Source organism: Varanus komodoensis, unplaced genomic scaffold, assembly GCF_004798865.1.
Source record: "Varanus komodoensis strain SLA01 unplaced genomic scaffold, ASM479886v1 scaffold9, whole genome shotgun sequence".
Classification (NCBI taxonomy): Eukaryota; Metazoa; Chordata; class Lepidosauria; order Squamata; family Varanidae; genus Varanus; species Varanus komodoensis.
In genome coordinates, this window is record NW_025336598.1 from 27,010,190 (window position 1) to 27,034,659 (window position 24,470).

The 24,470-nt window shown below is 44.2% G+C and overlaps 1 protein-coding gene across 1 annotated transcript in view; it reads right to left on the reverse strand.

Moving 5' to 3' along the window:
- Positions 1-4,724: 4,724 nt before the first annotated feature.
- RAPGEF4 (Rap guanine nucleotide exchange factor 4) overlaps positions 4,725-24,470 on the reverse strand; it is a 143,218-nt gene continuing 123,472 nt past the window's right edge. The window contains exons 20-27 of the mRNA XM_044417979.1: positions 19,370-19,495; positions 18,073-18,251; positions 13,891-13,981; positions 12,151-12,201; positions 11,432-11,519; positions 10,555-10,619; positions 5,416-5,470; positions 4,725-4,852 (exon numbers count right to left, since the gene is read on the reverse strand). Of these exons, the coding sequence (XP_044273914.1) occupies positions 4,725-4,852; positions 5,416-5,470; positions 10,555-10,619; positions 11,432-11,519; positions 12,151-12,201; positions 13,891-13,981; positions 18,073-18,251; positions 19,370-19,495 (783 nt within the window). The remainder of the gene's footprint in view (positions 4,853-5,415; positions 5,471-10,554; positions 10,620-11,431; positions 11,520-12,150; positions 12,202-13,890; positions 13,982-18,072; positions 18,252-19,369; positions 19,496-24,470) is intronic.

The following is a 24,470-nucleotide window of genomic DNA, read 5'->3' on the forward strand; positions in this document are numbered from 1 at the left end:
ACAATTTAGACTTATAATTTTCTCCAGTTACATTTTGTTAAAATATTTCTTTTTTCATTTTATTTTTCATAGCAAAACTCATTATCCCTTCTGGGTACCCCTGCAGGTTAAACCCTTTGATTTTCTCTTAACTTGTTTTTTAAGATATTTTAAATGGCATAAAAAATTATGAGAAGTTATTTTACTTGCACAGAATTGTCTGGCCTTTTTGCCTCTCCATGGAGTGAATTGTTTTGTTTTGTCTTTTTATCTCCCTTCGTTGGAAGAACCGAGCAGCAGACAGCATCCTGTAATGCTGCAGTGCTCAATGCAGTATTTCATCATGTTTAAAAAAACTCTTGGGACTTGGCTTCTCAGTTAAAAATCTTGAATACTACAAGAAAGAGTTAGATGTAGTGTGTTTTGTACTAGCCTGGAAGTTTCTCCTACAACTGCACAACATTGGATTTCTGCTCTAGACAAATATTGCAGGAATTGATTTTATTTGAATGTATTTCTTAGGTGCGTGAATGAGAGGAAGAACGCCTGCTGTGGACCGCTGAGGGTTGCTGCTCTACAGTGAATTCCATCGCACTACCATCATCGTGCTGGTTAAGAACACTTTTGCAAGATGGCATCCACCACCCCCAGCAAAACCTGCCCATTGGTCCATAGGGCAGGTGTCCCATTCAGCCAGGTATCGCATTTTACAGAGGACAGCCCTCTAGACATTGGAAGAGCTCTCCAAGGATAGTGCTGCATTGGAAGGCGTCCTCTATTTAGTGGGCTGCCTAGTCCAAGCCTGGTTTACAGTGGAAGAACCATGAGGTCTGGGGTTGGTTGCAGAAACTGCCTCAGCCACCCTTCTGGTTGCTCCATGCTAGGAGGGCGATGGGGGAGTTGATCCTCTAGGAGCTCGTGGTGGTTCAGAGAATCAGCCACGGTATCCTCCTGGACTGCCTTGCTGGACTGGTAAATTGTTCTGCAGAGGTTGCTTTCCTATCCAAATCGCAAACCGTGATGCTGGGGGACCACAGTCTGACCACTTGACACGGATGCTATGGGATCTCCCAGGTTGCAGTCACGTCCCGTGCGCTTTGGAGCATCTATCTAAAGCCACTCGGTGTGCTCACCAGATACGAGCAGTGAGGTGCCACAAAAAGCACAGGGAGTGACATTCAGCTCTGCTTCTTTCTAATTCAGGTGTGCTGCAGGGGGGACCAGTGTTTGAGCTCAATCACGGACCAACTGAGGAACAAAAAACTGAGACTTGGTGGTGGTAATATGGATTCACCCACTTTTGGATGGAGTTGCACTGCCTGTGAAAGAACAAGTTTGCAGCTTGGAGGTGCTGTTTGATCTTTCTCTGTGACTGAAGCCACAAGGCTTGTGCTGGGACAAGGAGTGCCTTTAACCAGCAGCTTAGATTGATTTCATTAGTCTTTCACAGAACTGCTCCCAGCTCTGGTGGCAACAGACTTTTTTAAAGGTGCAGGCAAGATCTTGGTGTCTTCTTCTTCATCTGTGAAACCTATGTAACTTTTGCTTTAAGAGATGCAAATTGTCCCCATCTTTGATAGTGTCTGTTGACATGAAATCTGACGAGGAGGGTATCAATTGTCATAAGTGTTAATTTAAGCTGTTTATTTTATCATCAACATCTAGCTCCTTTGAGACCATGGGGGGTGGCTTGAGTAGCAGAGAGGAGAATACTGTTTCAAATGCAACATTAGTTTGATCATTTATAAATTCCTGCACCCCAGCTGCGTTCCTAGATTATTCCTGCTACTACAATTAATAGCATTAAGGAGGTAACACAGACATCTTTGCTGATAATTGCTGCACGTTTCAGATGATATGCTTCTTAACCCAGGTTCAGTTTCTCTGAGTAAAATGAAAACAAAGGCTACACTGGGGAAGGAGAACCTTTCAGTGCTGCCCTGAGGCTAGACTTCAGGACTGAAGATGCACCTGGGGAGGGAACAAATGCCCACTGAGAGAGCAGCAGGTGATGGGTCGAGCAGTAAACTGCCTCCATTAAAATTGAGCCAGCATGGTTGGGTCAGCACTGTACTAGGTTGGGACTGCTCCCCGTTGCATCTTTTTTTCCTTGGTTTTTTAAAAACCATTTTATATTCACTAGCTGTACATGGTCACAGATGCTCATTCTATTGTTTTTCAGGTAAAAATATTGTCCTTTGCTGTAAAACCATGTTGTGCATTCCCAAGTATGTGCATGTAGCATTAGGAGAGCGGAAGGTCTTGCCAATGTATCGCTCTGGTCATGATCATGTATGGAAGCAATGCACATCTCTGTTGAAAGAGTGCTACAAAACCACCTTAAGTCCCACGGCTGAAATGGCTTAATGCTAGTGGCTGTAGAAAACTTCCTGGAGGCTGTAAGGCATGGATGCCTGGAAAGAAGAGAAGTGCGGACTTTTTTTTGTACTAAATATGGATAGGATTGCACCCTACTGGGATCATGGAAGTCCTGGCTCCACTAAAAACCCTGACTCCTTTGAGATTTGAAGATGACTCCTCCATTTGGACCCTGGCATATCACCCCTTCTTATAGAAACATACAGAGACTTAGCTTAAAGCAACTAGTTTTAGCCCCTTTTGCCCAAGTCACAGACAAGAAATGTTTATTTACACCTGAGGATCTATGCTCCCAGTTTATGTTAGGGTGTGGATTAGGAACACAGCCTGGTATTTTAAACTGTTTTTTTAGGGTTAAGCACTACCCGTCACTTGGGAAAAACTTGCCTGCATTTGGGAAGGTGTTTGATTCTTTTTGCTTGCACTGAATACGATCCGTTTGACACAGGGCAGAGATGACGAGGGAGCTCTTTACTGCGTGCTCTGTTTTGCAGTATCTGTTTGATTTCAGAAAGCAAGTACTATGCAATCTCTGCCTGATTTATCTTTGGGTCCTTTTCTTTCAAAAGAGGATTCTCACCGATGAATGTTGCAGCACATTAAGTAGTTCATGAAACCTGAGGCTATCATACCATTCTTTAGAAGGTCTCCAGCAAGGCTTTCCCATTCGACTGAGCAGGCAAGGGACTAAAACTAGGACTTCTTGAAGCTGAGAAGGGCAACTTCATGCTTATGGCAGTGGAGCTAGACGAAAAGTATCCATGGTCATCCCTCAGAATGCCTTACTGGGCCTGATATTGTGCCACTGTGGAACACCAGGGCATCCAAATGGAGGCTCACAGGCCCAGCTGCCTGAGAAGGAAGGCCCAGGAGAGGCATCGGTGCTAGTGAACTCTGCTCCCCCACTGGGGCCCTGGCAGCTGCCCTAGCATGCCAGGCACTGACCCCACACTTGTGCTTCAGCCATGCCCATTAAACTCGCCGCTATTAATGACATCACTGAGGAAGAAGGCACTCATCAAACAACAGACAGTGCGGTCTCCAGTTTTCATTGGGCAAACATTACAGTCCACACTGAGCAGCACACAGTATTGGTAGTAATAGATTAGAAAGGATAAAGGTACAAATAACAGAAGTTACCATTTTTAATAAATGTCTGCAAACATATTTTAGTTGGCAGTTACATTTAATGAAGACAGTGCACTTTATTTACATAAAACATACAAGACACTCTTTGTTGGCATGATATCTAGACCAAGTCCAAAGACCAAACAGTACCTCAATGACATGCTAAATAAAAATAGATAAAAAATATTATGACACAACAACCACATAAAGAAATAAATAACTCTCTCAATGAATTAACATTTTGTATACTGCCTACTTAAAAGTGCAAAACAATTCTTGAAAATTAGAAGATATTTTGTAAAATTTAAAGTCCAGAAAATATGACCCAATCAGCCCAAAGTGCAGCTGATGCTGAAAATTTCAGTGTCCAGGAAAAGTTTACCTTGAAATAAATTGTGCATATTGTGCTCTTTTTTGAAGAAGTTGGTGTTGGTTTTTTGCTGCTTTGAATGGTTTCTGTCCCTAAAACCTCTTTACCTTTGTCCTGGCTTTCTGTAAAATCCTGATTAGCAGTTAAAAAAAAATGCCGTCCAAAATAAATGAAATGTAAACAAATATGTACCTAAGCACTAGAGGCCCAGTCAGTGCCAGGGTTAACTTTCATGGCCACAATGCTTTACAGCTGTAAGGCAAATGTGGTTAAGAGCTGTCCTTTAAAAATATAGTTCTCTTGCAGTGAAAGGTTTTCTATTCTCTGAATACTAGAGCCATAGTCATACACGACTGTACCAGTTTTCTGCCATTAGTTATCTTTGCCACTGAAGCTCATGTGAGCCAAACATGCAAAAATCAATAGCAAATGTTGGCCTTTAATTTGATAATGGATTAGAAAATGCTGCCATTTCTTCTATTAGATAAGAGAACCCACCTATATATTCCTTAGCAACAGCAGACATGCGAGTTCTCTTTCCACCAGTGCTGAAATCTTCCCTCTCTTTCTCTCTCATTTTAAGTCAAAATTCCTGTTCTGTACAAGACTTCGAGTATGTTTCAGAATTCGCTAACAGGACGCAACACTAGCAACCTCCAAGCTACAGTGCAAGCTGGACCCCTCAGCCACCAAATGCCTCTGTCATTCCTCGGGGGTGGGAGGGACATTGTGCGTTCACTACCGGAGAGGTTCTCATCTCTCGTCGCTTATGTTTGCAGTGGCAGTGCAGCAGCAGGAAGGGCTGGCATTCTGAACAAATGACCTTGTGCCAGAGAGAGAAAAAGGGAGGTGTCATCGCTCGGAACACTTAAGCACGCCGTGGCTCTAGCCGGTGTGACATCTGCGATAAAGTCCTCTGGTTGTCAATCACGCTTAATTGCCGCACATAACTCCGGACATCCTGATGGTTCTTATTTGCCAGAGATGCGTCAGGATCTGATGAAACAGAAATGATGTGCCGTTCGTATGCTTAGTCAATCTTAAACCTGAGCAGAATATACAAATAACTTATGCTTTCTAGTGAAAGGATACGAAGGGGGAAAATCCCGGGCCAGCCATCTGCAAACCTTCCGTTACCTTCATCTGTGCAAAATGGACCTTGTCGTATTCTTCCTTGGGAAGCGTTCCACAACCTGGTCCCACATTTAACTTTTGTTTCTTATTTCCACTGATACCGGATAAGCTTTGAACATCATTGTTTTAGCACAGGTAGCATTGCCACATGGAGTAAAGGGCTCCTGGAATCTCAAAATGTTACCTGCATCTGTCCAGTAAAATGCTCCAGGGGACACAATCCTGCAATCACTGGGATTAGATAGTGCCTCTAGTCTAGGCATCACCAACCTAGCACTCCAGGATGCTGGGAGTTGGAGTCCCACACATCTGGAGTGTCTGGCTGCTGGAATCTATAATTCTAGATTGTGACCCCAGTTATAACCTAGGGCAGTAGAAGCTGATGAAAATTATAGTCAGGAAAATACACACTTTGCAATACTTACTGAAAGGTTGGCTCTGGCAGAATTTCACTGTTCTGACAGTGTTTGAAATCATGCGCTAAAAGGAAAAATGACAACTATAAATGATAGTCAGAGACAGATGAGAATTAAAGCAATCATCCTACATGGGGAAAGCAAGCATGCCAGGGAAAATGTTTTTGTTTCCACTGTTCTCTTATTTTTCCATGTGCAGGTCTCTCTTAATGTGGGCCACATGAAACATGTCACAACCTATTTTTATGTTCTTATGTTCTTCATTCTACACTCTGAATTTGTACAGCATCACATGCATTTTATTCATTCATACGGCTAATCTGACACAGCTCTTATAAGCTTTCTCAGCAACACTGGTGAACGGATGCTTGCCAGACCGGTGCAAAAATGCTTCCCCTGTGGGAACAGATCTAGCCCAACATTCCGCTTTGTGTGGTGGGCAGGCAGCTACTTCGGGGGACTGATGGGCACAACTTGAAGGAAACAGGCTTTCCTTGGGTTGGATGCCACTGCCCTTGTTATAGCTGCCGGTGAAACTGGATTTCTGTATCCTTCCATAGAGAGTACATATTCCATAGAGAATACAATTGAAGACTGCTGGTGAAATGGATTTCCGCAGCCTCTCCCCGCTGCTGCAGCCCCCCACATCATGCCCTCCAGATCTCCAAAGGGTCCTCCCAACCCTCAGAATGTCTGGGCACATGGGGGGCTCCCCAGAGGAGAGGATATGGAAGCCCCATTCCACCAGTAGTATCCATCCTGCAGGCACAAGAAGGAAGCTGGATCCAGGCCTCTGCAGTATGTCCCCAGGTCAGTTTGTTGCCTGAGCTGAAGGGCAAGAGGGCACCCCTTCCCACTCCATCCGTAGGAGAAGACCACATGGACACGTGGGTGACAGACAGCTTCCAAAGGAGGCAAACTAGCTTAGGCAGCACAGGGGGTCTGAGCGCACACACAGCTCTGCCCCCTTAAACAAAGAATTGCCACATCTTCCCCGCAGCCTCTGCTACCCAATTCTGCAGTATCTGGTATTCAGAAGGATACTGCTTCTGAACAAGACGGTTTCACTTTACTGATAGTCCTATTTTCCAGGAATCTGTTTAATCTCTTTTGTGTTTGTTTAATCTCTTTAGCCAAAAAAAAAAAAAAAAACCTTTGAACATATGCCTCCACATCAAACTGGGTTTTTATTCCTAGGTTTTCCAAGGAGCATTCTGAAAAGCATACAGCTAGGAAGAGATCTACCAATGTCTACCAGAAGATACTGGGTCAGATCCAGACTGAGCGAGACTTAGAGAAGGCTCATTACAATCAACTGGACTCCCATCCATCGTGACTTACTTAAGTGCTATTGACTTCAGTGGGCCTGTTCTGGCTATCAAGTCTGGAGCTGACCCATTGCAAAAATAAGAATGTCTGATTATTCTTTCCTATTAGTAGGAGGACTCAAGCAAGCTTTTAGTTCCATAGAGAGTACAATTCATGTGGCTGCTGCAAACCTGAGGGCACAAGCCTTTCGCTGCTCAATGGCTACCGGAAAGGCTGTTATTCCGTTTCAGAAATGCACTGCAAGGTCAGAATGGAAACTCTGACCTTGAAGTGCCCTCCCTCCACCCCGGCAGCCAGTGCCGTCCTTTCCGCGTTGGCTGTGGCTCCGAAGTCAGAAGACTGGCCTTGGAGCTGCTGCTGCAGGGGTGCTCCCGGGGGTGGGAAGGGAAGGGAAGGGAAGGGAAGGGAAGGGAAGGGAAGGGAAGGAGAGGCTCCAGGCCTCAGCTTCCCCTGGCAAAAAGCACAGATAGCTGAAATTGGCCATCCAGGTGTTTTGTGCGATGGGAGAAGTGCAGAGCAGATCTGTGTCTCCATGCTCCTTCCGTCCTTGAGAGGATGCCTGCAATCCTCTGAGTCTGCAGGACTATGGAGGAGCTCACTAGAATGTGTCCTGAGAGGGCTTATGGGCTAAGCAGCATAATACTTCTCAGTATTGCTACCTCTTCCCATTTCCATTACGTAACAATACCCAGGCTTTTGTTTACGTAACGCTGAGGTTCACCCGGTGTGCCGCTGAACCCTACCTACTATGATAAAGCCACAGAAGGCCAGGCCTTGATCCTGCCAGGGGAGAACTGTTGTTCCCCTGGAGGCTCTGGGTCGCCTGCCCCTTGCTCCTCGGGCACAGCCTGCAGTCCCGGTTCAGGTCCTGTGCGCAGCCTAGAACGGTGGCTGCAGGCCAGCACATTAGCTGCTAATCCGCTCCTAGACCATGCTTCTATATTGGTATAAATATTCATACACGCCATACAAAAAACCACTCAGCCACATGCTTTTCGCATAGGCTTTATGTCCCGAAAATGAAAGAAGGCTTGCCTCCTCTTTCTCCCAATAAGGATCAGTGTATGAATGCCCATTGTTCGGATCCATAAAACCTGAAAACCAATATGCACACATTTGCTAATCCTCATTTCACACCTCAAGGGCGAAGAGGCTCGGTAAAAAGGAGAACCGCTGGATGGCCCTGATTTGTCCTGCCACGGATGGAGGAGCTTGTGCTGCAGCGGCACCTCGGAATGGCCAGGGGCTGCTTCGTGCGGCTCCCACAGCAGCGAGCGAGTGCGGGGAAGGCCTGGGCAGGGAGAGGGATTCGTCTCTTCAATTAGCTTCGTGAGTTCCTCCATCTCTGCCCATTTGTTCCATTGCTCCATTCAGACGGGACCCGTCGGGGCACCTCTTGTGTGGCCAGGTGTCCTACACTGCAGAAGACAGTCCTCTAGTTTGCAGAACTAGCAGAGGGCAGTGCCAGGTCTAGACCTGGTTTAAAAGTGGGAGAGTCTTGGAAAGACCTTGAAGCTGTCTACCAAGAGTAAGCTATTGAATAAGGGACTGAGCAAGGCACATGCGTCACTGATCACAATCCCCCGATATGGGGAAACAGACTGCATCTCTATTTCAATAAGGTTTTTTCCTAAATTTGTACTTATATACATACGCCTCCCTAAACAAAGATTGTATAAATTGATGTCCTCTTTTCATGATGTAATTCTTCTGGGGGGAGGGGCAATGTGCAAGTTACCACCCTAGACACCTCTAGGCATAAGCTTTCTCTATCTAACCATCCCCAGTTCTTCTTCCACCTTATCCATCCCACAATTTTGCTACTGACAACAAATAGCTTGATTTCCTGGTCTTGTTAGATATGTGAAGGCTGGAAACCCATCCAAAAAGAATTCCTTTTCTTTCCAAAAGCCCTTTTTTGTCCCCTACCCATGCCCAAATTAGGAAAATTCAGCCACTGCAGATAGTGAGTCAGTGTGATAAATACAATATTTAAAGAATATGTTCATATCTTGCTACTTCTCCTTTATTTCCTCGAAATGATTTGTAAAAATGACATAACAGGAAGACAAAGGATACAAAGTTTCTGCATGTTCTAAAGCCACACTGAAAAGATTTTAGTATAATATTCTCTGGAAAGATGGCCAGCATTGCGACTTCTCCAATTCCTCATTAAATTAGCACTCATGCCCTTTGTACAGATAGCCAATCAGTCTCGGGCACATGAGGCAGCAGCTGAACAGGGATGCCTAGCTGCCCAGTGAGGAGGGAACAGGGACATGGGGAAGCCAAGGCAGCAGCACTGCTCCAGGTGCGAATGCCAAGCCGATACATCAAAACAGAAGACGAGTGAGGACTCCTGCATCTCTATTAAGGGGCATCTGAGTCGCTTTCCCCTCCCAGCAGGAAGAAACACAACCTCACTGCTCTGCGCAGCCTCTGGACAGAGCGGAGCCGGTATCTTTCTCTCCACCTTGTGCAATGGCACCACAGTCCTGCATTAGCCCGCCCGGTTCCTCCTGCATCCCCAAGGCAAGGGCATGTGGGTCTCACAGAATCAGGCCACGGAAAGAGACAGGGAAACATTGGCTTTGCTGGGGAAATGGAATCCAGAGTGGGCCTGCTTTGGATGCAGCTGAAGGCATAATTGTCACAAAGGTGGGAGCCATGTGTCTGGACTATACCAGTTCCTCACAGGAAGCCCTGACCTACTGGCTTTCACTCCATGCCAGAGAAGGTGCTAGAACAGACTTTTTTTTCCCTGCCCAACATATTCAGGAATGTTTTTTATGTTTTGATTTTCATTTATATGGAGGAACATTCAGTCACCTGAGTTCCATTAATCTTCTGAAGTGCCACAGTCCTGAAACATCTGCTACTTTTGAAAATAAGGCCTTTGTCTTAGGTAGATGATACCTACTGCCATTGTAGAGATAGCCTCAGGAGAAAAGTTTCTGAATCTGGGGTCAAACGCAGCCTTTATTCATTTATTTATTTATGCACATATTTATATGCCAGCTATAACTGCCAAAAGGCCCTCCAGATGTGCCCGGTATGGTGCAAGAGACCCCTTTGCAAAATCGGAATAGTTGTAAAATGGGTGTTCTTAAGCAGCACTGCAGGCATGTCAGATCACAATCCACAGACTTGCTATGTGCGAGAGTGCCCTCCAGAGGCTGTTTTGGAAAACAGCGAGCATTCACAGAGTTCTTAAAAAAAACCATGGAAACAGAAAAACAATGACTATTCTTTTAACTAACAGGCATCAAGGGAACCTCTTTTCTGAGAAAGCAGGATATTCTATGGAGATCAATAATTGTCTAACGACTGGAAATGAAAGAGGTATCTGCCAGCGAAACTAGCCACAGAGAAAAACGAGAGAGATGAATAGATGTTTTATGAAATAACTTGCCGCAGCTTCGTTTGTCAGCATCAGATGCATTAAACTAACAAGTGAGAGGAAAGAAAGTATCAAAGAGGTGTACTTCTGGAATGACATTCTTAGAATGTAGTTATAACATGAGAACTAGAGTTGCCTTGGAATTGGAAGCGAAATAGTTTGCTGTTTGATGCCTTGCCTAGTGCAGTCCTAGGCAAGTTAAGGCAGAAAAAAATTTAGGCCTTTTTTCAGTCTAAAGGTGCACAGGATTGCACCTCTAGTCCCTTTTACATGTCCAGTCATAGAAATTTTCATCTCAAAATGCAAATCGTCGCCACCACCTCCATCTGCTACTCCTTTTGGCTGAGTGCGGATAATGCCAACAAGTCAGCCTTCATCTTTGTACGGCCACCCAAATACTTGCTTCACACTTTACCTACCATTTTTTCAAAGTTCACTAGATTGTCAATGAACGTCTTGTTGCCTTCGTGGGTAAAGGTCATGTCTGCAAGAGAAATTAAGACATCGACTCCATGACTAGGAGTGATTGCATCTGGCACGCATTAACATGAAGGCTCCTAGAACAGGCTGGGTGACCTTGCGGCCGGGACTACAGAGAGCCTCACTGAACACATCCGTGTGCAACCGTCAGAAATACCTCATGCCATTTCAAAATGCTGCTCACTGGGATGCCTTCTACTTGCGTCTGCAGCTATGCCGAGGGTGCAATCCTAGGGGGGTGTCAGTGACCCTCCAAACACGAGTGACTGCAGGCCTCCCATGCAGTGTAGGGCGGGCGCTGCCGCCAAGGGGGCCCTGGAAGTCCTCTTGCGCCGCACAACAGCTACAGAGCCAGTTTTGCCTGTCTAGCTATGGCTGCTCCAGGGGACGGGCAAGGCTGCCGAGGAGACACCTCGTATCTCTACTCAGCTTGTTGGCGCCAGCCCCCTCCTCCCCGCATGCAACACCCATGAGCCCCCTTCTTGGAGGTAGCTCTGCAGCCTAGGAAAACCAACCAGCACAGTTCCTCCCACGCCGGCTGCGAGGAGATGGGACGTGTGGGCAGGGATTCCCCTGTTCTGTGGTTGGAGAAATTTTCCAACCTTGGAACTGGGAATCTAAACCATGCAGGGCACCCTAGGCCCTACATAGGGGCCACAGGATTGCTTTGACAGACAGCAAAGCATATGTTTATGAAAAGAAATCCCCTTCGCATAGCCTGTCAAAGCACGGGAAACAGATCAAACATCCCATCTGAGAGCCCTGCTTTTACTTTTCACTAGTATTTCTTCTTCTTCTTCTTCTTCGGCTAGTTACCTTTTATGAGTAAAGGCATGAAGGGGATAACAGGAGGCTCCAGCTTCGCTACGGTGAGCCGGTAGGCCCTGTGGTTTCTTGAGGGGTCCTAGAAAAGACAAGAAACGATCAGCCCTCTGCAAGCATCGCTTACCAGGGAGAGCCATTTTAAAACCTTGCCATCACCTTGGAATGCCATTTTTAGGAAAACGCTTCTGGGAGAATTAGAAGAGTCATCCTCCACTTCAATCAGTGCCTGTTTCTGTATGTTAAGCACTCTCAGATGAGTGTTTACAAAAGCAGTGTCTATTATTAAATGGAAAAGTATAGCGAGAGGTATTGTTTTTAAACAACCTGCTTATCTGAATAGAAGTCTCTTTTGGGCATTTGCTTAGTCATCTCTAGCAGTGGTACAATCACAGTTCTGCAGCACTAACACATGATCAAATCTGAGGATGGAATGTACAATCTAGCAGCTATATGCAGGGATGATAATGTTCCCCACATTTCCCAGAGATTGGCTTTAAGTGGGGCATACATTTTCTCAGAATAGGTTCCCTAAGGGTATAATTTATTAGTCATACATGCTTGTTTTATCAGCACTATAATGGGATCATAAACTCTTTAAAGTCACACAAGGACACATAAAATGTTGAAAGTAGAGGAATTCGGATCAGGGGCTCAGGAAAAAAAAATCCAGGTAACATTGTGTACAGTATTAAGTTTCTCTTGCCATTTACCATTAAACTTTCAAACTCAGCATAGATCTTCTTGAACTTGCTTGGAAGTTTCTGTCAATTGATACAAACAAACAAAATACAAGACGTGAGAGTTGTATTAAGGCGTTACATAACAGATGAACCCATTTCCTGAAGCTACAGAGGGTGATTCAGCCTTCTGCCCCATACGGTCCAGCCTGGCTTGTGCTGCCCCACGCACAGGATTCCCTGCCACGGCCCCTTCTGTCTGCTAGCCGACTGGGGCTTGCCCAGGTGCACCCAAAGCAACAGGCTGAGTTGCTCCCACTGTTTCTTTAACACAGTCCCGAGATGGAAGAAGCCTTGCTCTTTTGCCACACGTTTACAACAATGCAGCAGTGAAAAACACAGCAAGTTTCCTAGCAACCAGATTATAAATAGAGCCACGAAGCTTGGCGCGGACTTGGTTCCAAGCCCCCAAATACCCTGGGAAATCTAGATAGTGTTGCTCTTGGTTCAGAGAGGCGATACAGCAGTAAAATAGCCCACGTTCCCATCTGGCTTTGCCAGTATTCATCCAAGAGGGCGGGAGTGGAAGGAGGACCACTGAAGGATCCATGTTAGCCCCACTTTACTGCAGCACATCTGACAAATGCATAATCAGGACTTCAGGAACACTGATCTGACTATCTCAGTTACAAGTTTCTGTAGTATTTACTGGTCCATCATTCCTCAAGCACAGGCTTCCCAGAGATGCTGTGTAAAATAAGGTGCTGCAGAAATGCTTAACTAGCTTTGCAACCAAAGGTTACACCATGGCCTTGGGTATTATTTTTGGCAGATTTATGCTGGTGGCAAAGGTTGCACTCATTATGCACTTACCTGGAAGGAAGCAGCAGTGAGATCAGTGGGATTAACAGTAGCCACATGCATGACTGTGCAATAAGGCCAGGATCCACAGAGCCCATACATTAGTTCGATAAGCTCTAAGGGTACATAGGCTCACTCACTCTATCTATCTATCTATCTATCTATCTATCTATCTATCTATCTATCTATCTGTTTAGGGCAAACATCAGTCTATATATGCCTACATAATACTAAAAACTTCAGATGTTCCCATAGTTTAGAGCTGCCTTCCTCAGCCTTCCAGGTGCTTTGAACTACAATTCCCCCATTCATAAGTACTGGCCAACTTGGTGCTGATGGGAGCTGTAGTCCAGCATATCTAAGAGGATCCAGGCCAGGGATTGCTGGTGACAGCAAGCATGAGTTTAAGCCAGTGGCTGAGCAAACATCAAGCTTGCAGGACCGACTTTATTTTTTCAGAGGAGGCTCCGGATCCACCAGTTCTGAACACAGGAACGTCTTCTGAGTGAGGGAACTGGATGCACCACACCAGAATCGAATCCTGGTTCCCCTGAGCATCCTTCATTTCAGCAGTATGAGAAAAGGCAGCGCTTCAGCTCCGCCCTTTCCGCTGTTGCACGGCCACTTGCTGGCAAGTGTCCAGCAAGATGTGCTTTCAGCATCCATGGAGGCTTTCTATCTGATCGAGAACCCCAGAAAACCGGCATCCCCAGTCCTACGGAAAGCCTCCACGATTGCAGGAGGCCCTCTGCTTCCAACAGTTGAGCACTACTAGTGGAAGGTGATAAATGTGGCAATGGAGGGAGTGAGGCTAGAGCTGCCTCTGCTGGAGAGGTCAAGTTCACCACTGGGAGGATGCCTGACAAGGAAGAAATCAAAGCCCAACAGTTGTTGGCTTCACCTAAAACTTACCTCCCATGTCATCGTGAGGCGGCTCACGGCAACATTGCTTAGTCCCATGATTAAAGCAAAAAAAGAATTCAGATTTTTGTATTCCTTACAGCTGGAAAAGAAGAGATTTATAGTTTGAAGAGGAAAGAGAGGAAACCTTTTTGGAGAATGATAAAAAATAATGGAAGAACACATTTTCATTGTTACAGCCCTTCTCTTCTTAATTGCATTCATCCAGACAGGGCTTCATAGCACACTTAACTTCAACAGACTGGTGAAAATAAAACAGCATATTTACTCTAAACTAACTTGAGGCCTTGGCTACAATTCTGAACATACTGACTTAAAAGGCAAATATGATTTGTACCATCAGGAGTGACTTCCAGAAAAACTTACCTTGAACTGAGTTGGTTGTTTGGGTTCAAATGACAAGGCACCCTGAACCAAGCAGTCTTTGACAGGAACTCTTTTTGATTTTTGTTCTGGTGATTTGTTCCGTGCCAGCCAGAATTTCTCTTAGAACTAGACCAGGGCTGGGAAACCTTTTTCAGCTGTGGGCCATACAGGTTTCCCACAAGCATGTTGCCAGCCATGTGTGAGCCACAGCCTGAGGTAAGCCCAGTCCCCCCAGCAGCTGGCTTGTGTCCCCACTGTGTGTCCACACACACCCGTTCTCCTGTGGGGGACCAGCTGACTGATGACACAGCCCTCCATGGGCTGCCCTGTGTCAGGGCTTATAGCTATGCCCCCTGGCACCAACGGGGTGTGGACGTGCCCCTGGTGGTCGCATCAGGACGATGGTCCACCATCTCCCTCATGGGGCCGGGACATAGGGCAGGGGATGCCTTTGGTTCCAGTGGTACTGGGAGAACGGCTCTCCCAGTGAGGCTGCCAGCAACTGGCTTCCTCTGTCCCATACCTTCTTCCTCCCACTTCCAGCAACATTGGAGATAACAAGGGAATTCCCTTCCTCCGTCTCTTCTCCAAGCTCCTGGCAGTCTCCAGGCCAAGGGGTAGGGATTAGAGAAGTGGAACTAGAGAAGTACCTGAGGCTCTGCAGACCAGAGACCGCCTTTCGCTCCAGTAGGCATTTATACCTACTGAAGCAAATTTATTTATTAGTTTTATATCCTGCCTTTTTTCTTTAAAAAAAACCCCTCATCTTCCTTCTCCTGTTCTCAAATCTTATTCCCACAACGCTGTGAAGTAGGTTCAGCTGATATTCTGTGACTGGTCCAAAGTCATCCCGTGGGCTCCATGGCTGAGTGGGGACTAGCACCCAGATGGCCCGAGTCCCAGTCCTGTGCTCTCAGCCATTACACTACACTGAACAGCTTTTATCTTGGGGTAAGGCGAGCCATGTCCACACCTGTGCAGAGAAAATGCAATAAAACCCCACTTTTCTGTTTACTTGCTCACCAGAGAGAGTCAATATCAGGAGCAAGTCATCTGGAGGCTTGTACAGATGCAGAGATTACAATCTCTTGCATGTTGCTTGGGACGCCTGCCACACAAGAGACAGTGGATTCGGCACATGAAGAGGAAGCCCCCCCCCCCCACCGCCCTCAAGGGTCCACAGCTAGATATCCCTCAGGCTAAATTTGGCTCAGGAAAAGTTGCTGAGGCCTGTGGTGCACGTACCAAACTGCAGTGACACAGGAGTGGAGCGAGTTTCTCTCCACTTCTGTTTATGGACAGGGCTTGGGATGCTGGCCCACCAACTCCCCCGTGCTTTTGAAAGTGATTGGTACAACCCCCTTGCAGTTAACCTGTCTTTTTTCCTCTGGCAAGGTATCCAGGTCAGCTTTACCTTAGCAACATTTTATCCTCACCACAACCACCTGCAGAGGGAGGGAGGTTAGGCTGAGAATCCCAGACTGGCCCAGTGTCAGCCGGTGAGCTTCATGGCTGAGTGAAGGCAGATCCCCTAGGTCCCCAGTCTAGCGCTTTCACTGCCACATCACACTGGACTGCAAGTTGCCGTCCTTTCTCCCTTAAACATAATCCCAGTTGCTGATCCCAGACCTTGTGCATCTGTGGCCTGCAGCCTTCTGCTGCTTCCAGAGTGTTCTAGATCATGGCGAGTGCCCATCCACTTGGAAGTGGCCTGACCCAAGCTGTTTTGGGGACAATCTCCCTTACATCCCTGTGGACCACTCTCCTCCCCTTTCTGCTCTAGCTTTTGTTCCCTTCACATTGCTTCTTTTAGCAAGAAAACCCCCTCCATACTCCTCTTGCTAGCAGAGCACTTGCAAAAAATCAAATGTCATGGGTTATAATAGAAAGATAAAGATAGTGGGTGTCGAGTCTGCTCAAGTCCTTGTATTGAAAAAGCCAAAGTAATTCAGCTATGCAGTTTACTACGGGAGCGCTGCAAAAACATGGAAGTAAACAGTGGGTTGTCTAGTTACACGGCAGGAGTTTAATGTTATGGTGATGCTGGAACACCAGTTGGTTGCTTACCCCTGGCAATCCTTATCACTTCTTCAGCCATTACTTTTTCTTATTAAGATAAGCCATAATTGTTTGATTTCAAAAAGTATATATAAATCATTCAAATTATTTGGCTTAATAACAACCTCCCCCCATTGTGCTGAAAATTAGGAAAAGAAACTATTTATTGTTCTTCTGTATGCATGCCACTGCCCTCTGCTGGGTGCAATGTGGAACAGCTCCTTCCAAACTGGCCAAAGCATAAGCATTTTTGCACGCTAAGAACTCTGTTCACACCATGCAAACCTCCTAAGCTTTTTCTGTGAGGCACTGAATGCACCCCGAAGCACACTGGAAATGCTTTCTTTCATCTGCAGATGTAGGCAGAGCTGGAAACACTCAGCACTTTGCACAGGTAGCTGCTGCATGACATTCTCCTACAGAGAATTTAGATTTTACAAAGAAGTCAGCTTGGGATTTACCTAAATCCAGAGGTGTGGTGGAAAATGTTTAGGTGCCGGTGCTCATCATGCCAGTTTCCATAGCAAGCCCCCAAGGAGAGGCCAATACCACAGGCACCTGTCTCTGCCTATATACTACACATGTCGTTAATAAAGCTCATCAGGACGATCACACATTGAGGACCAACCCATGCCAAAATACTTTGCATTAGGGCTAGTTCGCAAGGACTGAGTTGAGATGACACAATCACCCACTTTCAAGGGGTTCTTCTTGAACTCTGGGGTCATCATGTTCTCTGAACCCAGCCTAGGAAACAGACCATGGTGACCAACCCACAGTCCACAAGCCAGTGCCAAGTCATGGATTCTCTTCATGGGCTGTTTGTGGTTAACAAGCTTGTTAACAGAATGGCTTGCTAACAGAATTGGGTTCAGACTGTATGATAACCCATGGCTCAATGACAACCTATGGCTCAATGACAACCCACACACAACCCCTTGAGTCAATATATTGTCCTAGTCTGCATGACTGTGATGTCCAAACCTGGCATAAGTGGGTTGTTGCCACAGCTAACAAACTACCACCAACCCCAAAATAGCCCTTGCACTGTGGATTGTTTGTTTCTACAAAAATCCATTTCCCCCTGGATAAACTCAGAGAGGGCAAGGAAGCCAGAGATGGCGAAGCAGATGACATCATTCGCCCTCCTAATCAGAAACTCCAGTGCTTCAACCATGTGAGTTCCACTAAATTAAATAACTGTCTAAATCAATATATGATAATTATTTTGCTCAACCTCATGTGTATATTTGCATATTAAAACACCCCTTTGTAATATATAGTTTGAATATTCCTATGATACCTGAAATCATGGCAGGGCCTAGAGCAGCTTTCCCCCAGCTGGTACAACTGAGAGCCAGTGTGGTGTTGTGGTTGAGAGTGTGGGTCTGGGACACAAGTGATCTGGGTTCTAGTCCCTGCCCAGCCATGGTGCCCTTTGGGCCATTCCCAGACTCTCAGCCCAACCTCACGGAGAATGGGGTAAGCCACCTTGAGTTTCTTGAAAGAAAAAAAGGCAGAGTATAAATATAATAGAATAGAAAAGAATGAATAAGTAAACAAATACGCTGGGATTATCCCCATTCAGGAAACCAATGGGCATTCTAGTTGGGGATATTGGGAGCTGTAGTGCTTTGTTCAGTCTAAACATGTATAGGATTGTGCCTTTAATGTATTTCTCCTTATATAAATGTTTTAGTACAATCACTCAAGGCGGTTATTCAACTTAACACATTTGATCATACTTACTGGGCTGCTATTTTAATAAACTTCTTTAAGAGTTGAACACGTTTGCTGAGCTGGGAACATAGGCAAATCTCTGTAACCACCCAGAATTGGATTTCATTAAATCTTCGTAAAAACAAATCCAAATTTGCTGTAGTCTTTTTAAAATTGTGCCTTCCAAAGGTGTGATAGACTAGTTCCAGCTAAAAAAAGGTTGACATGAGAACAGGAAACCAGTTAGACAAATTATTTGTTAGACAAAATATCCTTGGATAATCACTAATTATGCTTCCAAATGATCTGAATATTGCTGCAGAGCAAATGTTCTACAATCTAGCAGACAAAAGCTCAATGTACTTACTAGTATCATGTATTTAATACATTTCCATAAATGTCACTAGGGTCATATAAAACAATTCAAATAAAAACAATAATGCATAAAAACATTTTCAAACCATTAAAACAACATTAAAACCACTTACAATTTAAAAAGTCCAATTAAAAATACATGCGATTTTGTTTTTTCTGTTTCTCTTCCCCTTTTAAATGCTGATTATCTTTCCCTTTCCTGGTTTGCAATAAACAGAGCTTGCCATTATGTCAGAATTAGACAAACCTTAATTAGCATAAACCACAATCGTGACTTGAATCCAAAACATGAAATGTGTTAGCAAACATTGGCATACAGTCAATCCTGGTTTGTATTAACCTTAGTTTATCTGATTTGGATGTCACAGTAAATTCTGACAACTTCAGATGACTGTTATCAATGTTTCATCAGTTAAATGAAGCCTTCTGGACAGGTCTGAATACTGTGGATTTCAATCCAAATTTTATTCCCCCATTTCCACATGCTGAACTGACACAAAGAAAGATATATTTAGTTGCCTTGATGTGCATCACCAGGTTGCTGCTCCATTTCTACCCACAGGCAAATCTGTAACTGTTTGAATAAAATGCACTTAAAACTTCCAAATTTCCTAAACACCAAAAAGTATAAAACCATATGCTGCTAAAAAAACCTTATACATGATTCATATGGGCCATAAAATAAATTTAGGTGTGATAGGACAGTATATATTAGAATGTATTTCCACTCCACTCCCCTCCCCTCCATCCTAGATCATTTTTCCAGAAAAGCAAGAATTGGCAGCAATGCTGTGTCTCTACACAGAACCACGCCCTTCCCCTTGCAGTCCGAAGTAGTACAGTCTGTTCCACCACCTCTACATTCTGCCGCCTGTTTGGGCTGCATGTTTAGTGGAGGCTGGATCCTAAGCTAGGAAAAATTTGCAAGGACATACACACGAATTCGTATTACCTCGTGCACACAGTTAAAAAGTTCCCACTCATAAATGGTCATCTGGTATGCCAGGTCTTTGGAACTCATGAGTTCAAATGTTCCCATAGTCCCAGCAGACGGCCCTTCTTGTTCCTGTAGCGGTGTCTGCAAAAAATAACAAGGTGTCTTGAAATCTTTATTATCAATCTGGTCCCTTATTCTGTCTTGGCAGCATCTTTTTTTCTTTTTCTTTCCATATTCTTACATATAAAAATATCATATAAATGTCTTATGTGACCTCTGGTTGCAACAGGCAATAAAAACTGAAATATTAGGTGGCCGATGTATTTCCTCTAATGGAGAAAACCTACACTAGAAAAGGAAAAATTGCCTCACAACACACATATGCACCATTTATATTTATAACCTGCCTTCTTGCCAAAAAGTGGCACTCATACTGCGGCACAAATGTACAAGCAAAATAGGTTCAGGTATGGTTGTGCCATGCAGTGTGCATCATCCTTTCCCCCTGCCTGGCATGTCTTTATTTATTTCATTGTTATACTGCCCAATAATTAGTGACATTAAAAGCTCAACGTTACATAGCTCTGAAAGCACTTTCACAGCTATTATGCCTCACACCTCTATGACAGTTGCATAGCTCTGAGGGCTGACAGTACTCTTTTGACACTATGTATTGCTCTGCTTTACAGCTTTCTATAGCCCAGCGTTTTAGTTGCCTCGGCTTCCCTTGGCTTGTGAGTGGCTTGGATCACACGAGCTGATGATCAGGAGCAACTGTGATGAGTGTGCTGCTCTTGGGAGTAAAATCGCTGGGACCAGGGAGCCTTTTTGTCCTTTCAGTTTTTCTGACTCTTCTCTGAAAACGACAGAAGGCACGTCTGTCACCAGCACGGAGGGTTCTAGTTAGAAACAAGATGGAACAAAATTCTTGCAAGTTGTGAGAAGGTTGCAGATTTTATTTCTTCAAAATGACTCTACATTTTCCATAGCGCAGATCCAGTGTTTGCAATCCTGCAAACAGGGATCTACTCACAGTTTTAATTTGTGCTCTAAGTGATTTAGCTTACTGCCCCAGCTGCACTTCCACATGCTTTTTATTCCACAAGAGGGCAGCGCAGTTCATCAACAGTTTCCCCTCCAACTGCTTCCATATTGTGATATATTAAATAATAGCAATGTATTATAAAAACACGTGCCACTAGTTCAGTGGGGCTCGATGGGGCTAGTCCATGAAAATATTTAGACAGATGCTACCTAACACAGTAGCATTTTCTCCCAATGCACAGTCTCTCATGCGTAGGGAAAAGATCAGCATTAAGGCCACGGGGGCAAAACTATCTTATCCATTTTATTAGGAAGGGTTAGGCTGCAAGTCAACAGTAGATACTTTTCACCTACTTTTCCTACTCTGCAGACAGCCTTAGGAAAATCACAGGACAATCACATGCCACAACTGGAATCTTCTAAAAATGCTGATCTTCCCCCGACAGGCAAGCTGCTTTTCCTCGACTGATGACGGGACTCAGTAAAACAGTCCAAACAGCTCTGGCTATGCTTAGCTTTCTCTTTTGCTTGCACGCACTGCAGTCTAAGGCAACGCATGCCGTAAGCTCGCAAGCATTTTGAGCAATGCACATTTCAAATGCGTGACGGCAATCCGTCATAAATAGCATGAGGGACGCTACAGCCACCAATTACAGAACATCTTGGCTGTGTGAACTAATTGTTGCAGGTCAGCTTGCACAGGTGTGTCTCTCTTCCAATGTGAAGGCAATAACCTTCAATGAGAAGCAAACCTGTAAGTGATCAGCCTGCTCAAAGTTTGTGTTTTGTGATGAAAAACTTAGGATCAGGCTATTAGAAAACCTGCATGAATGCCAAAGACACTGATAACACGATGCAACGCACATTGTAAAAAGCCTTTCCTCCCACAGCTGTCTTCTAAGCTATTCTAAATAGTGCTTACCTGAAAGGGTAAGAGGAAAGATGGTAATAATCCTGAAAATTTGAGCATGATCTAGCTACCGTTAAGCACTTTTAAATTATTTACATTTCAATGAAAGGCACTGGGAATTTTCCTGGTAAAGTCAATAGCACTTTAAAAAACAAACAAATGACCCTCTGGTTGGTTAGCATCCATTAACGTAATTATGAACCAGAATTAGGGATGTAGACATTTGTTAAATCCTCTCCACTGTGTTTCACAGATCGTAAAGCATCTTTTGTTCTGTCATCTACCTATCGACAGAATTGGTGTTTTTAAGGGATTTATGAGAATTTTTTTCCACTTGCATAAATGTGCATGACAGAAATGCATAAATGCAAATATGCATTAGCACAAATAAAAAAATGGTCAGCAAGTCCACAGTATCCACAAGAAATGGAAACAGCCATTCTGCCTTAGAATCAGGGGCTGAATTCACAGAAAGCCAAATGCATTTGAACTTGTTGCATGTTTTTTGGACCTCCCTGCTAGAAATACACTTTCATATACTTTGATGATTCCCTAACTTTTAGAGAAGCCTGAGGCGAGGAGGAACATGTGCTACAGGAGAAAATTTTCTTTCTTTCCATTTAATTAACTACTTTATATCCTACTTTTCTACCAAAAATGTCACCCAAGGTGGCTAGTAGTAAGAGCATGCAGAGTAAGAGTAAGAGCTGAGAGCCTGCTCCCACATTTCCATTCTCAGATACCCAGTTCTTTTTCACAGGCCTGTTTAGTGAAGGCTTGGCAGTGTGGACATTTGTCCACTCAATATTCTTCCCCCAAGCGGAATGGCCACCAGTTGAGGGCATTTTTATGCTGCATTTGGCAGATTTTTGAAATGGCAGTTTGAGTGACACTGGGAGGAGAAGAAGAGAGAAATCCAAGAGTAAGAAGGAGTAATGATAGAAGGGGTTTTAAAAAATATTTTTTGTGAGGGATAAAGAGGGAAGGGGAAGACTTTGAAAAAGGGGATAGGGGAGACCAGAAAATAGAGATAGGAAGTGAGAAGAGATACATGGTGTGAGAGAGCTGAGATAAAAAATGAGGATTTGTGGAGAAAGGCTGAGGAAATTGAAGCTAGAGAGTCCAATGCACTGCAAATGGTGGTTGAAAGGGAACTGAGAAAATGGCGGCACTCTGCCTATTTATATAATGGAAAGGGGAGGCGGGGCTCCCACCAACATTCTAGGCTTATCTAGAGGAATCTTCCCGAACATGGCACTGCACAGATGCAGCACCCACATGTGTGATGCACAGAGACCACGACAAAAGTACCACGATCTTAATTAAAACATAATCTAAAAATGGACCACTGAAACAATTAAAATACAGCAATTAAATTAATAGACAGCAAAAACCAGTTAAAATATGTAACAACACTAGATTAACTTATATGCCAAAGGCCTGCCTGAATATCCTCTCTTGGGAGTGTGTCCTGAAGCCTTGGAGTGGCCACCAAGAACGGCCTATTTCACATCATCACCAAACAGTGCTAATGGTGGCAGGACCAAGAAAATGGCCTCCCATGAAGATTTAGGCACCTGAGCTGACTCCTATGGGAGCTGTCAGGAAGCCCAGCTCCAAGTCACAGAGGGCTTCATAAGTAGGATGTGTGAAAATTTGGTTTCTGTTTCCAAATCATGCAAACACAATCCATTAGCAAGCATGAATGTGAAATGAAGCAAATTCCAGAATTAGTGATCATACTTGAAAAATGCGTATTTTAAAAAAATCACATTGAAATGTGCATTAAAAAGGAGAAAGACATGCACTTCTGAAGGATATCCTAGAAAAGTACAGCATTCCCATCTGAAATAGTGGAAAATATACGGAAAAATGAAAATGGCAGCAAGCCAAAATGAGCTTCAATTAGACTATTGGAGAATTCAGAGGCATTCAAAAAGCACCCCTTCTCCCATTGTCGTTTATAAATCACAACCAGCATTTTGCATCATGCCCAGAAACACACTGTAGCACCTGAGCCTTTTGTATACGCAGGAGTCATATGCTCCCTGTAACTGGTCCCAGCCAAAAGCCCTGAAACACTGGTCAAAGGAGCCATAGCCAAACCCTGCCCAACTTTTTGACTTGTTGAGTTTAACTCACTGAGCTTTGCCTGTTCAAGCTCAACAACTGGTGCGCTTCAGCTTCAGCTTCAGCTGTGAAGCAGTACAAAAATGAAATGAACCACAATAACAATGGAAGCAAGCATGGGTCCACACAGATTTTACTTTCTAAAAATAAAATTTCATTTTATTTAGTTACATCTTTGTGTATTTTTTAATGCTAAGTATTTTAGATTGAAAAATATCTTTGGCTCTGAAGTAAAGGCAAGGCTTCCATTTTACAGTCACTTCTGAAAGGAATGGAAGCTGATAAAGTGGCTCATTAAAAGCAAAACAAGGGCCAACATCAAGGTGTGGAGCAATGGAGTTCATGCTGACACAGCTTGGCAAGGAGAGCTGCTTTTAACAACATTAAAAGGACCAAAAAGTACATTAAACAAAATCTAGTCCTGCAAAAGTGGACCCCCTTGGAGGATGGATGGAATTAACTTACCAGTAAGTACTTGTAAACATTTTTCATGTTAAAAGAATGCAAGGCTTTTAATGAGAATATCATTGTAATTTTAACGACAGAAGTATGACTTTTACAGTAATTTATTCTCTGCCCATATAATACTAAAGCCTCTTATAAACTACTTCTATATTTTACTAGGGAAGACAATAATACCAGGGGAAGTCAAAGAGGGAAGAAGAGGAAGAAGACCAAATTTGTAATGACTTAATTCTATAAAATAAGCCACGGCCACAAATTTAAAAGAACTGAGCCGGGCTTTCAAGAACATTCATTCATTCAGTCATGCATTCATTCACAGGGTCACAGTAAATCAGAGACGGCTTGATGGCATGTAACAACAACTGTTCCTACACTCGAAAACACTGTTTTCACACCACAACTGTTGGCCATATTATTCTCCCATACTTGCATATCCACAGAATGAAATTTGGCACCTGGTGGGAATGAGAATTATAAAGACCTACAGTATAAAATCAATATGGTCTCCTTTCCCATAGTTTTGGTCTCATCACAGCCCTTTTCTCAAACCTATGCTTTGAAAAACTG